The 14,854-nt window shown below is 50.0% G+C and overlaps 1 protein-coding gene across 8 annotated transcripts in view; it reads left to right on the top strand.

Moving 5' to 3' along the window:
* The window catches only part of CABIN1 (calcineurin binding protein 1), a 1,566,474-nt gene that overhangs the window by 157,348 nt on the left and 1,394,272 nt on the right, over nt 1-14,854 (top strand). For all 8 annotated transcript variants that reach the window (XM_085634628.1, XM_085634623.1, XM_085634621.1 and 5 more), the window contains one exon: nt 7,266-7,415. In XM_085634628.1, coding sequence (XP_085490754.1) covers nt 7,266-7,415 — 150 coding nt within the window. The remainder of the gene's footprint in view (nt 1-7,265; nt 7,416-14,854) is intronic.

A 14,854-nucleotide genomic window follows, 5' to 3' on the forward strand; every position in this document is an offset into this window, starting at 1 on the left:
AGTGTGCTTGTTTTGTTGCGGTCTTTATGCATTCGGGTCGCATAGATCCGAAAGTTGTGGCGCCGTAGGTCCGCACATGCCGCCTGGTACTCTGATGTGGCGTGGGCGACTTGTGTCGCCTCTGCCGCTGACTGGTCGGCAGCCTTAGTGGCAGTGGCTAGCTGCTTTATCAAGGGCCTGCTCCAAGGTACGCTTCGCCCCGGCTCTCATTTTAATACATTCCCCACGGGCCACCACCTTAAAGCTGTCCCACTCGATTAGGATTGATGATGCGGTCCCCGTGTTGTGAGTAAAGTATTCTTGAATGCTACGTTGGTGCTCGTGTGTGAAGACTTGATCCGTCAGGCAGTCCCGTGATAAACGCCATGTGGGGACAGGGGGAGGTGGGGTCTCCACTGAAAGCTTAGGAGATGTGCATCATGGTCTGAGACGACCCTGCCTAGATAATCCGAGTGACATATTTGCGGGAGAAGTGTTGCCGTACATAGAAAACAATCGAGCCGTACTCGTAGGTTGTGAGGGATGGAGTGGAAAGAGTAGATGCGTGTTTGAGGGTGGTGCAGTCTCCATGCATCTGTAAGTGACCAGTGTGCGACCCATGCTTTGAACCGCTCAATTTGTCTATGATTGGGGGAGTGCGGGAGCGGGGGGTGGGAACGGTCCAGTCCCGGGTCCAGGATACAATTGTAGTCCCCCCTTCCCCCCCCCCCTCCTAATATCCAGGGTACATGTGTGAATTGGGCTAGGGTTTTCGTGAGTCGGTCCCAAAATTTGTCCTGGTCGACGTTCGGGACATACACACTTCCCAGAAGGACAGCCTGACCATCCAGGAGTCCCTCTAGTAGGGCGATTCTGCCCTCCCCGTCAACCACCTGCCTGAGCTCCCGGAATGGGATCCCTGGGTGGACCCAGATCAGTGCTCCGCGGGCAAATGACGAGTAGGTCGTAGCACAAATGAGGCCGCGCCACTTTGCGCGTAGCTTGCCTACTTCAGTTAAGTCGAGGTGAGTTTCCTGTAAGAAAAGGATAGACGCTTTCTGCCGCTTCGCGTAGGCGTAGATCGTGTAGCGCTAACGTGGGGTGTGTAGGCCGCGTGTATTGAGCGTGAGTATGTTAACGTCTGCGTTTTTCGTCAACGTTGCCATGAGCAATCAGTGCTGCGTGTGGGTTGGGTGAGGTGCCCAGTAGATAGGTCATTTAGTGGTCTCCTAGGAATGCGCCATGCCTGGGGACAGTAGGTGGAGGGTGAGCCTGGCCGTTCAGATGTTCTGCGGTGTGAAGTTCCATGGCGGAATGGGACTTGTATGAACTGGGGTGTGAACAACGTTTCGGGGTACGGGAAACAGTCCCAATACAGAGGACTCATCGTTCGGGAAACGGTGTGTCCAAACTTCCTCCCGTAACACTGGGGGGGATAACTGCTCTATATGATAGGGGGTGGCGACATGCAAGTGCGAGGCCGCGCGCTGAATGGTCATATAGAAGGATCAATGCGCGTCATTTGCAGGGTATCAAACCCCACTCTTTTGGCAGTGGGTATAGAACGGACATTTCTCATAAGGATACAATTTGGCAGTCTGTATTCCTGGACTGTTTCAAGGTGAGAGAGGAGAGGTTTGTCCATCTAATAGTCTGTCTGCTGTTTGTGGAGTGGCGTGGAGGAGTGCCACCGAGTCAACCCCCGAGGCGGTGTCATCTCGGTCGTTTTCGCCTTCCGATGAGAAGAGATGCGGGGGCCGGTCTAAGGGTTCCGAGCGTTGCGTGGAACGTAGGTCAATTGCTGCTTGCAAAGCTTTGCGCCTCTCCCGCATGATCTGTTCTAGATCAGGCGAGTCGTGGGTGCCGTTCGCCGTTTTTGGCTCGGTGTTGCGGAGTTTCATGGGGCGTTTTCGAGCACGGAAAGTTTTGAGAGGCGAGCCCCGTTGAGGGTGGGTGCCGGGTGCCCGCTCACAGTGTTGGTCTGCCCAGTCATGTGTGGCCTCTGCGGTCGTGAAGAAAAGGGAGGAGCCTTTGTGGAGAATCTTGAGGCAGGCCGGGAAGAGCAGAGCATATTGAATGTTATTTTCACGCAGTCTCCGTTTTACGTCCAGGAAGGAGGATCTTTGCTGTTGCACTGCTCGGGCATAGTCCGGGAAGATCATTATCTGTTTGTTCTCTACCCGTAGTGGTGCCACCAGTCGCGCCGCCCGAAGTACTGCATCGCGGTCCCGGAAGTGCAGGAATTTAGCTAGCAGCGGCCTAGGAGCTGCGCCAGGTAGGGGTTTTTCGGGCGGGCACCCTGTGGGCTCGTTCAATTGAGAAGAACGCTGTACGGTCCGATGTTGGGGTGAAGGATTTAAGCCATGTGTCCATATAGTCTATGGGGTTCGCTCCCTCGACGCCCTCCGGCAGTCCCAGCACCCGAATGTTCCAGCGTCGCAAGCGGCCTTCCAAGTCCTGTGCACGCACTTCCACCGCGGTTAAACGGGTGAGGATTCCTTGGAGCGTCGTCTGGTGCTCCTTTAGTGTTAGCTGTATTTCCTCTAGTGCCCGTTCCTCCGTTCTCACCCGGTCAGCCAGTTTACGGTGATTGTCTCGGAGAAGGTTAACATCTGTCGCCAATGTACCGAGTCTTTCCTCCATAGACAATCTGGACAGTTCGATGGCGGCGAGGACTTTATCCAGTTTATCCGAAATTGATAGGTCCGCTGAAGGTGCTGTACAGGGGGACCAAGTTGAGGCTTTCGGCATATTTTCCAGGGCGGTTTCCGGTACTGCGTGGTGTTGTGCAGGCTTTGGTTTCCCCATTTTTGCCCTATGTGGTGGGGGGGCGTTGCTGCTGGATGGGTCCTACAAGTCTCTAGAGGTGCTGGGAGTCAGCAAATAAGAGGAGAGAAGCGGGGCACTGCGGTGTCGGTGGATGGTGGGAGCGAGTCCCCGGGAGAAGATAGTCCTTATTGGTATTCCGGCTCCCACACTGCGTTCTGGGCGTAGAGACCGCCTACGTCAGGTGCAGGGGGTTGTGGGCGAGTTGCTCCAACTGTTCCTGTTAGGCCGCCCTCGAAAAAACCGCACGTGTTCTCCGTGGTAGGGATGGAGGGTCACTTGCGTCGTCTCAATGAGTTAAGGGTGCGCCCCGTAGAGGTTGAAGGGCTATCTCAGCAATCGCTGTGTGATCAGGGCCCCCCCCGGGAGTTTGCTAAGGAGTCAGGGAACCTGCAGTCGGCCATATTAGAGTCAGGCAAGGTCCGTTTTCGGGTGATGGAGGGACCTGGGCTCGCGTTGCCCTTGCTGAAAGCCGCGGTCCCCTCCCAACCCCACTGTGCGCCAGTTACGCCCGGCACCTGAAGAGTCCTGCGCAGGGTGCAAAGCTCGCCATCACCTCACGCCAAATGCCGGTGTCCTCCGATGTTGTGGTCCGTCACGCTGGCCCTCCCCGATCTCCGGGGTCCTTTAAGGCACTGGAGGGGTTCCCAGGTGGTCTGCTGTGGCCAGATGATGGGCGGACCGTGCGCGGCGTGTCAACTCCCCTGGGACTTCCGGGGGGGCTGTAGCCGTGGTGGATGCGGAATCAGGGCTCCCGCCGAAGGCGTACGATGAAGTCAGGCGCCATCCAGGCGGCCATGCGAAGGTCAGGCAGGGTCCGATATGGAGAGTTGGAAGGCCCCCGAACCACGCCGCCCCCGCTAATATTCGGTGCGTCCCCATAGTCTCCCTGTGAACAGGCTGCGATGGGTACCTGGAGTGTCCGGTAGTGGGGCCGAGGCTCGCTTCTGGCGTGCGTCGGGTGCACCGTGCCCAAGATGGCGGGTGGGTTAGGGACGCCGACAGTCGCCTGCACTGTGGCGTTCCGTGCTGTCTTTCTCCGGTTCGCTGCCGATCCTCGGCGTCTGGATGTTGGAGCGGGCTGAGCGTGGTGTGCTGACGTCCCTGGGCTACTCCCTGCACCGTCGCTGGTTTCGCTCAAAGGACCCCCGGCGCCATCTTGAGCTCCGGGGTGCGGCACGGGCGGCCCCGTCTAAGGAAGCCCTGTTCAGGAGTTGTGGATATCTTCGACTTCTGCATGCACCGCACCTCCGTGCGGACAGATTCCGACGATTCCGGGTCTGTTGATCAACCGCGGTGACGCTCGATATTAGCTGGTAGTGGTGCCCAAGCACGGAGCCTCAGCAATGCATGTCTGCCATCGTGGCTTGCGTAGCCACGCCCCGTGTTCACCAATCACTGTATATGAGTCACAAATGCAAGTCCAGAATCCTCACCACTGACCACCAATGTTAGATTTGGGGGTCTCTAGTTGGCAGAGGTAGGTACCTTTGGCAAATAGGGACCCTTGCATCTAGTCAGGGTAATGGGGTACACTCCTAAAATAACCCCTGCTCACCCCCTTGGTAGCTTGGCACGAGCAGACAGGCTTATCTCAGAGGCAGTGTGTAAAACATTTGTGAACACATACAGTAATCAAGTGACAACACTACAGATGGACACCACACAGGTTTTATATCAAAAATAAGTATTCTTTACTTAGACTTATCACAAGACCACAATACTGTACTAAAAATGGTAGAATTAGCTTAGTTCTCTTTAGATGTTAAAATGCGACACTTTGAGTTCAATGTACCTTTGGATGTGTAGCGCTATACAACGAAAGTGTTGCAGGGAAGGTGATGCGTCGGTTCCTTACACGAAGCAACAGTGATGCGTCGGTTTCATACTGCACTTACGTGGCGATGCGGCCCGCAACGCCGTAATGCGACAAAGATCCGGTGCAATGAAACAAAGATGACGTCGTCTTCTTGATGCGACACGATGCGTGCACGCCCGATGGCCGACTCCGAGATTCTTCTGAGCCGCGATATGCCCTGCAACACACTCTTCCAGTGATGCGAGACTCTTCGGCGAGGTGATGCAACAGCTGCAGCAGCGTCACCCTTGTTCAGTGATGCGACGACAGCGGCTGTGGCGGCGACACTCTTCTCCGGTGATGTAAGATGCTTCTGCGATGCGGCAGCAGCGACACCCTTCTTCAGTGATGCGACGACTGCGGCGGCGACACGCTTCTCCGGTGATGCGAGACGCTTTTGCGATGCGACAGCTACAGCGGCCACACCCTTCTTCAGTGATGCAACGACAGCGGCTGCGGCGGTGACACGCTTCTTCGGTGTTGCGAGACGCTTCTGCGATGCGACAGCTACAGCGGCCACACCCTTGTTCAGTGATGCAACGACATCGGCTGTGACGGCGACACGCTTCTTCTTCGTGAGTTCCGCTTTCAGCTCCTTGTGACACGCAGTCCCTCAGAAAGCCCAACACAACTGCAGGCACTTCCAAAGAACTTTTGGGGAGCTGGTGGTTGAAGTCTGCTGTCCCTGAGACTTCAGCAGGAGGCAAGCTCTTTCTCAAGCCCTTGGAGATCCTTCACAAGTTGATGAAAGTACACACAAAGTTCCTCTCTCCTCCCTTTGGCAGTCAGGCAACCACTGCAGGCCAATCCCTCAAGCTTAGGGACAGTCTCTCCTCAGTCTCGCTGGTTCCTCTCCTCAGCAAAGGTTTCTTCTTGTTTCCCAAAAGTGATCTAAAGTTCTGGGGTCTGGGTCCCCCTTTTTATACACAGTTTCTCTTTGTTCTCTGAAGGCAGAGAGGCCTTTGCCTAGTCCAAGCCAGTTCTGGTCAGTCCTGGAGCACTCTGTTTACATGACTCCTTCTTTCCTTTCAAAGTGCAGGGCAGAGACATCAGACGCACCACAGGAGGTGGAGCCAGCATTGTGGAGGGAAGGCACAGCCCAATTCAGGTCCCTGGTGCAACTCCTCCCACCCATCTGCATGCAGATCTCCGTATTCAGCCATGTGCTGACTCACCCTGTCTCCTGGAATCCCCCACCCCCTGTCACTCAAACTCCAGACCAGGAATCCACAACCTAGCAGAAGCAGGCTTGGATGGTTAGACAAGAAAATACCTACTTTCTAAAAGTGGTATTTTCAAACACAGAATGTTAAAACCAATTTCACTAAAAGATGTATTTTATCATTCTGAGTTCAGGCAAACTAATCTTGAATCTCTACCTAGTTCCCTGAGTCAGTTAGGATTAGAAGATGTAATAATCAAACTACCCATTCTGGCCTATGGGGAACAGGTAGCCTTGCAATAGTGAAAAACGAAAATGGCTGTAATTCACTATTAGGACATGCCACACACGCCAGTCCTACCTTATACTTACAATGCACCTTGCCCTTCGGCCTACCATAGGGGTGACTAATATGCAGAAAAGGGAAGGTTTAGGAACTGGCAAGTGGGTGCACTTGCCCAGTCAGCATGGCAGTACCAGACTACACACAGGCTCTGCAATGACAGGCTGCTCCTGTGGGTGGCACAATCGGTGCTGCAAGCCCACTAGCAGCATTTGGATTACCAGCCCTGGGCACTCCTGGTGCACTGTACTATGGCCTGACAAGTAAACCAAATCAGCCAATCATGGAATCACTAATCCATACATCAATTTACAATAGGGAGCACTTGCACTGTGGCACTGGATAGTAGTGGCACAGTGCCCAAAGCATCTAACACCAGCAAAAACACATGAGGCAACATCAAATGGAAGGGAGACCCACGCCAAGGTGCCAGGTCTAACAGGATATATGTAACAAACATTAGAGAGCTTAGAGCCACATATTCACTAACAAAAGAGGTGTGTCTTTGAAGCTTTCCAGAAGAGTGACTAGTCCGATATCGAATGAAGTGCAAGTGGGGGAGGGCATTCCTTATTTAATTACCAAGGATTCAGCATACTCTTTTTTCACACTGGGGTCTTTTAATGTGTGACCGCTTCACCATATAACAAGATCCTGATCTTACAACTCACAAGGGAGTGAGAAGGTTACAAGTGAAGGAAGGACCAGTTCTGTAGTAAGTCTGCTGCACAAAGCAGAGGGCCTCATTTGCATATGCTGCTTTATACTGGTGGTGTCTGTGGCCCCCCAGTAAAATGTCCTATTTATAACTGCCAATGTGGCCAGTCCATGGAAATGACTCAACCAAACTATCTTGAACTATTGACTTCCGGTGAAGAGATTATAATGTTAATTTTTGTTCGATTTCAGCAGCTTCAAATACTATTTCTAGAATACAGTATTTTGTGTTAGAACGAATGGAAACGTTATGTTGCCGAAATTGAAAGTTTTACTGCATGTGCCTTTTCTGTTATTGATAATTGAGTCTTAGTTTAAGGAAGTGGCTCCCAACCATTTCTTTCTTGTGCTTTACTTTGCCATTTTCCCCTTTCTCTCAGCGACATGTCGATCCATGAGGTAGATGTGGCTGCAGATGAGGCCCAGGTGATAGTAAAGGAAGCTCTTGAGCTGAGAAGGAAGCGTCAGGTCCTCACTACGCGGGAAAAGGAGCCGGATCTAAAACTGGTGCAACCTGTACCCTTCTTCGCGTACGTGCTATTGGGTGGTGTTTGAAATGGCTCTTGCGAAGTATTGTGTGCAGCTCTTTATACTAGTAGGATATCTGCTTTCCCATGTGCTTTGCGCCTTAACGGTCACAGTGTGCACTGCCATCATGCATATCATTCGCTGTGTAGATGCAAAAAAGGACTCCGTCTTAAGTTTTGAGTTTGAAAATATAAATACTTAGAAGTGCCTTTACCCCTGAAATAGTGTTTGTGATGAGGAGTTGAGGAGACTGGACCGTCGAAAGAGTTAGTTCATGGCATTTATAAAGTGTACAACTACCTCTGAAGAGGCGTCCAGGCACAATCGGAGAGCTCTGAGGAAAGAGGAAAACTGGCACTCTAAATACCCATTAACTAATGAGCGACTTAACCTTGGGGGTCACTGCACCCCCTATATGACACTTGCTGTGGGCATAAACTTGCTGTGGGGAGCGGGCATAACCTTGTCCTAGAGTCCCTAATTCCACCAAAAACAGGATGGCAGAATCCTTCTTTCGTGGAGCACATCAGGCAGCCCACCTTAGGGGTGTGTCTAGCCTGGTGGAGCAACACGCCTACTTGCATAGCTGATTCCCCACCTGTCCTGGTGCCAAATGGGCCTCCGGGCAGGGGGTGGTATCTCCCAGGTTTAAGGGAAGCCAGGGTCTCATACCAAAGGCAGCAGGGGCTTTGAAGCCACTAACTTTGATATGCTAAATCACTAGCCATCCTGCTGGAGGACATGTGGAACATTCCTCCGGAGCAGGCATTTTTTTCTGGCCTCAGATAGCGTGAGCTATCACCTGCAGGAGGTCAGAAACTTGTCTTTGGTGGCAGGCTGGACCATTCCAGTCAGCCAGCACTCTAAACAGTGGTAGGTTTCTCAGGGTGCACGTCTAAGGTGCCCTCTGGGTGCATGTCATAATAACTCTTGTACTGGCAACAGTACAGATTTATTAAAACAAGGTTTTTGATACCAAACACCATAGGTTTCAGTAAAGCCATCATGTAGCTGGGGAACTCGTAATGGCCAGTGCCCAGTACATATACTTAAGATGGCCTCCCTATACATTTGTACCATCTAGTAATTGGACTAGACAGCACAAGGGCATATCTGCTCATGCATATATGACCTCACCTGTAATATTATGCTCTCTGCCTTAGGGCTGAGAGACCTGCTGTAGGGGTGACTTACATATATTATGTGCTGTTACTTTGGTTTGCACTATGACTCGCAGTCTGCAATTGCAGCCTGCATGCACTTTGTGTGTGGGTACCTTAGGGTGGCATAACATACTGCAACCCTTAAGGACCCTCTCTAGTACCAATACCCTAGGTACCAGGGGTACCTTTTACTAGGAACTTATAGAGGTGCTCAAATCCTTGCCAATTGGGTTACACATACATTTTAAGGATGGAACCGTCCGAAACTAGGTTTAGACAAAGGTTGAAAACCCATCTTTTCCCCAAAACATAATTTAGTATAGTTTCTCCGGCACTATACTCCACCGCCGTGAACGTTGCTTGTGTGATGTTAGTGGAAATGTCAGCGCGGGGACGCACTGTTCCGTGTGCAACCATGCGCTTAATAAATGCCATTAATAATAATAATAATTTAACTCGTTTTTAGGGGAAAGAGCACTAGCACTGAGGTCTGGTTAGCAGGCTTTAGTGCACTGTCAGAGTTGAAAACTAGCATCCAAAAAGGGGGCACAATGTGGGGGAACATCTGCAACAAAATTCCAGTTTCCTAAACCTTACCCCCCTGGACCCTCACATTTCCCCCCCCCCCCCCCCCCCCACATCGTCCAATATGCCCAGCAGCACAATCCTAGGGTGTGTCTCAATATGTGTCCCCACCATCCTAGATAGTGTCCATGACGGTGTCCAATACGTGTGTATAGCAGGACATGACCACACCATATGGTAGAAGTCCCCCCTCGGGTCCTGGTAACTACAGCAGGCAGGGGTGTCACGGGTTCCAGCCTTCCACATCTGGAGGGGTATGAGGTATTTTTGATGAAGGTACTTGAATTGCACCAGTCGAAGCCTCACCTATATATATTGCTAAGGCACTGGGTGCCATGCATGCATCTTTCCAGTCAACCTTATCCACCGCTCTTACCCACCCCTCCCACTTCTCCTTTAGGGGACCCAGCAGGCCGGGAACATTCGACACCAAGGCTCTATATATTTGTGAGATTCAGCCTCTCCCCAGATGGCCCATAAGCAATCTTCCCTCCAGAGGGCTCATATTCTGGGAAATACTCTAAGTACCCTTGGTGTTCATATAATGCATACCAAAGCTGTAGGTACCCAAAAAATTGGGAGACGGGCATTTGGAATTTCGCATGCAGGTCTTGATAGGTCCGGATATGATCCTTCTCCCACACATCCCCCAGCCTAGATACCCATATACAATCCCAGCTTCTGAAGCCCTCGAAGTTCAATACCTGGGCCATCCATTGGCCCTCCCATAAGGAGTTTCAAGTGTAAGTTTTCTGTCCTAGCTGATCCATCTCTGCACCGCACTCCACACCCGGAACACCACCTGGGTCACCTCTTGGAGGGAGGCCAGAGCGGGTGCCTCGTAGAGGATGATGTCACCTTATTCAGGTCGAGTAGGTACAACTCAGCTTGGTACACCGGGTCTCCCCACCCACTCATTTATGGGCAGAAGTTGGGCCTCACAGTTGTACAGGAGAATGTCCGCCATGGTGATGCCGCCATTATACACTGAGCAGACATACTTGCTGAAAGCTCCTCGCAGGGGTATACCTGTCCATATAAAAATGCACCCATTGCCGCCATAGCGCTAAACCAGGACTGTGGGGGAGCTTCTTCCACTGCGCCATGTCCTTCCAAGCCCTCTGCGTCAAAGGACAAAGGTTAAAACTCCAGGTGAGGCCCAGTTCCCAGGAGACATAAATCCCAGGATCCTGAAAGCTAAGGCAGCGTGTCTGGGTCCGGGGTTGCTAGGTTTCATCCTGGTGGTCAACCCTTAAGAGCACCAAGAGGTATTTGTCCCAGTTTACCTTCACCCCAGAAGCTGCCCCTAAGGTGTCTAAGATGTGAAGTAGAGATAGAGATAGGAACAGCTAGCATGTCATCGGCATAGAGGGCTATTTGGTCCTCTGTTGCCAGGCCCCAATCAAAGTCCCAGACTTGGGTGTCACACCTGATCCAAATCACCATAGGTTCTATTACCAATGCGAAATGGAGAGGGGAGAGGAAACAGCCTTGTCTGGTGCCCTGCCTAATGGTGAATTGGCAGTGGCATGCTGCATGCAGTTTGTATGTGGGTCCCTTAGGGTGGCATAATACATGCTGGAGCATAGGGGGAGGACCCTCTTTGACACCCATGACCTAGGTACCAGGGGTACCATTTACTAGGGACTAGTAGAGGTGCTAAAGGTCTTGGCAGCTGAGGAACAATTGAGCAGTTACCTTGTTTTATGGAAAGAGCACTGGCACTGGGGACCTGGTTAGCAGGATCCCAGTGCACTACAGTCAAAATGGAATCAAATAACAGTGTGGGGATGACCATGTCAAAAAGGGGCACTTTTCTACATAGACCAATACCGTTCATAAATGTGGAATGTATGTTATACTAACATTTTAATCAATTACCTAGAAAAGACCCTGCCGGATGCCCCCCCCCCCCCTCCCCCCCCCATCACAATCATGCTTCATTCAGGGCAGATACTCAAGTGATGACACAAGATTGTTAAGCCATGCCAGTGACAATTTTAATGAATAAACTCCTCCATTACAGCGATAGTGCTGAATGTGAACAAGGTTTTCAATAAGGTGTTGTGGAAGTACTAACTAAAGTTGACTTTGGTGAACCTTTCATTAAAATGAAATTGCTCTTATATGGTAGACCAGTGGCTAATGAAGAGAATTAACAGCACTTAATCAGATCCCGTCTGTCTAGCTCAAGGCACCTGCTTCCTTGGAAGACAAATCTAGAAACTCCCTGAATAAGACATAAAAAAACATGGGGCCATGAATCTACCAAACATTCTCCTGTATGAAACGGCATACCTAGTTAAACAAGAGAGCTATGATCTTCTATTTACAATGTGGCTAGACACTAAAAAGATCTACTAGTCCCAAACTCCATTACTCACTGTGCATGCTCTACTCTTAGTAGGCAAGAAAAGCGAAAACAAGCTGAATAAATCATCTTTGATGTTCTTCTGCCATTAAAAAGGAAAAAAATCATCTGTTGGAAAGACAATATTCTGGGAAGACTGCTTGAAAAAATCATATTGTTAACTATCGACCTAGGGCCCTCTAAAACATTGTAAAATTTCAAAGAAATTCCATCTAAATTTGAACAAAAACATTTTTATTTATCCTAAATAGGCACGTTAAATGTTCCAAACTGCCCCAATATCTTGAGTAAACTTTCCTAAACAAATCACTTAGCATAAAAAACATACAGATTAGTATCTCCAGATTCTGCCAAACCCAATAAAGCGATTCCGAACAAAAATGGCAGGAAGACGTGTGCCTTCAGCGTCCATGTTGGAACTGGCCCTTTTTTGCAGGGTTATCCCCAAACATTTTGCTTCTTCCTCCTCTAGTTTTTCTGACCTGTGGTTGCTGGCAATAGGACTCTGGGCACTTTACCACTGCTGATCAGTGCTAAAGTGCATATGCTCTCTGTACAAAATATCATATTAATTGGATATACCTGATTGGCATATTTGTATCACCATGAAGTCCCTAGTAAAGTGCACTGTGTGTGCCAGGGCTGGTGATGACAGATGCTACTAGTGGGCCAGCAGCGCTGATTGCGCCACCCACACGAGTAGCCCTAAAATGGTGTCTCAGGCCTGCCACCGCAGGCCTGCCTGCAGTCCCTGGACTGCCATGTCCTCCTGGCCATTGTCCACACTGGCCGGGCCTAACCCTTCCCTTTTTGTGCACATCAGTCATCCCTATGGAAGGCCCAAGGTACCCCCCTGGGCAGGGTGCAGTGTATGTAAAAGGTATGTACTAGTGCAGGTATCATGCTCTGTAGTGAACATCGGCCATTTTGTGTGTTCACTGCTGCAAGGTTATCTTGCTCCATAGGCTAACACGGGGGAGGCTGGTGCCAATGGCCATCAGCCTATCTTCTCATAGGAACAAGATAAGACATGAGTGTTTGATATCCCTGAGCTCAGCATTTAATAACACGTCTTTTAGGAGAGGTTGTTTTTAAAACCTGAGTTGGAGAACAGTACTTTTTAGAGAGTAGCTGTTCTCTTGTCTGACCCTTCTGTGTGCCTGGGCATGCTTGTGGATTGACTGTCTGGTTTGAGAGTGACAGGGGCTGGGGAGCCCCCAGGAGGTTGGATGAGTCAGCCTTTTTGCTGAATGACTGCATTTGCAAGTAGAGTGGAGGGAGGAGATAGCACCTGGGAGTGAATAGGGCTGTGCCTGCCTGCCACACTGCTGGCTCCACCTCCTGCTGGGCGGCTGACGACTCTGCCCCTCACTCTGAAAGGAAAGCAGAGGCCAGGAAAACAAAGTGCTCCAGCAACACCCAGAACTGGATCAGACCGGGCTCAGGACCCACTTGCACAAAGACTTCAAAGACTTTTAGGGGTATAAGTACAGGACCCCTGACAACAGATTTTTAGATTCTACAATCAAGAGGAACCTCTGCTTAAAGACGGACCGCTGTGTGGTAAATATTTAAATTACCGGTACTATTTTTTATGCGGAAAAGTCTAGTAAGAATAACTCAGTCAAAATAAGAGGCAGAATCCGTGGTATTAGAGGTTCTGAAAAGGGCTTTATTCCTTACAAAGGAATTATGGTTCGAACCAGGCAATCTTATTCCATCACCCCGAAGGTTCAGGAAGGGATAGGCAATACATTATTGACAAGTAACAATATATATATGAAAAGCATTGCATTAAGACAGATGCAGGAGGCGTAACAGCTGATAATACAGATAAGAATACACATACGTAATGTAAATGGGCGTAATAACAGGCGTATACTAGAAACGTCATTTAAAATGATGTCACAAGTGGGTGGATCCATAAAAGAATCCTGCAGTGTCAGCAGAAATGTTTGGCAGAGATGCGCGCGCAGCCGCATGACGTGTGATTGACGTGCAACTAGAGGGTGAAGGGGAATTGACATTTAGCTCTACATGTGGAGACAGAAGTCTGGGGGGTCAGGTCAACCTAATCCCAAATCGTATCTAATATCTTTGTTTAAGGAACTGTTTTATCCAAAAGGAAAGGTCTCTCGGACGGAATCTATTCTATACTGACTGTTAGTGCATGTACAAGCGTCTATGTGTCTACATGAGATGCGAGGGGGCAGGAATCTTCCATGGTAACAGGGGCTATGAATTACTAGCATAAAGACAGCGAGGCCGAGCTCTTTGCTCGGTAGCTGGAAGGATGTTTACCTAAAACTACTAGACAGGAATGCATTGGATGAGGAGCGGAGCAGATAACTTGAAGGCCGAATACAGTTTTTGGCAGGCAACAGGCCGCGTCAGGCACCGTTAGCCGCGCAGGGAGTAGGACAAAGTTCATGGATACGGATGCAGGTCCAAGCTGAAGCATTTCAGAGGCAGAAGCAGGAAAAGGCTTGATGGCAGAATTCAGGGCCTGCTCGCCTGAACTGTAAAACGTGAAAAGTGAACCATATAAAGTCGGTGGCCAATCATACTTAGGAATGGAATATTCGACCCATTCATGGCGGATCTGAAAGAGGACATGTTGACGTTGGACGCACATGTATTTGCGTCTTCATAGCTGGAACTGGAGGGAACATATATGTACTTGTAGCATGTACATGGAGCCGTTGGGGTCTAAGATAGGGGACACAATTGACCATAAAAATTCATATTTCCTCATTCCCTCCTTGTCCCCTACGGACCCTTATGAAATATCCATCTTCATCAATCCATCAATCTGTTCATATAGCATCATTTGTTCTTCTTTCTTCTTCCGGGATCTTGAATGAAAATTCGAAGGCGGGATACACGATGTGGCACACAGACCACAAATCGCTGGCCCACATTGTAGACACAAGCAGCAACTGAATAGAATGAGAAAGCCAATACCTAGGAAGGATAGGATCCTCCATCCCCAGGCTGACAACACGCTCCAGAACCAACCGGACCAAGTCCAGGTGCCTGGATTCTGGTGTATCTGGCTTACGATCTTATGAAGTCGAGTTATGGCTTTATATACTGACGGCGCGTTTTCTGGTATGAAAACACAGCAACTTGATCCGATGACCCTACAAGCTCCGCCCCTATCGGCCAGGATGACGTCAAGGACAAGACGATTTTGAAGAACAACAATCCGCATCGCAGACTGCTCCTCTGTTAAGTTGCCTAAGGCGGAAGTAGTCTCATTCACTACTGCTTCAAGGGTTCTAGTTAATCTACGTATCAACTTACTATTAGTGACTGTACC

The sequence above is a fragment of the Triturus cristatus genome, chromosome 11, assembly GCF_964204655.1.
Source record: "Triturus cristatus chromosome 11, aTriCri1.1, whole genome shotgun sequence".
Taxonomy (NCBI): domain Eukaryota; kingdom Metazoa; phylum Chordata; class Amphibia; order Caudata; family Salamandridae; genus Triturus; species Triturus cristatus.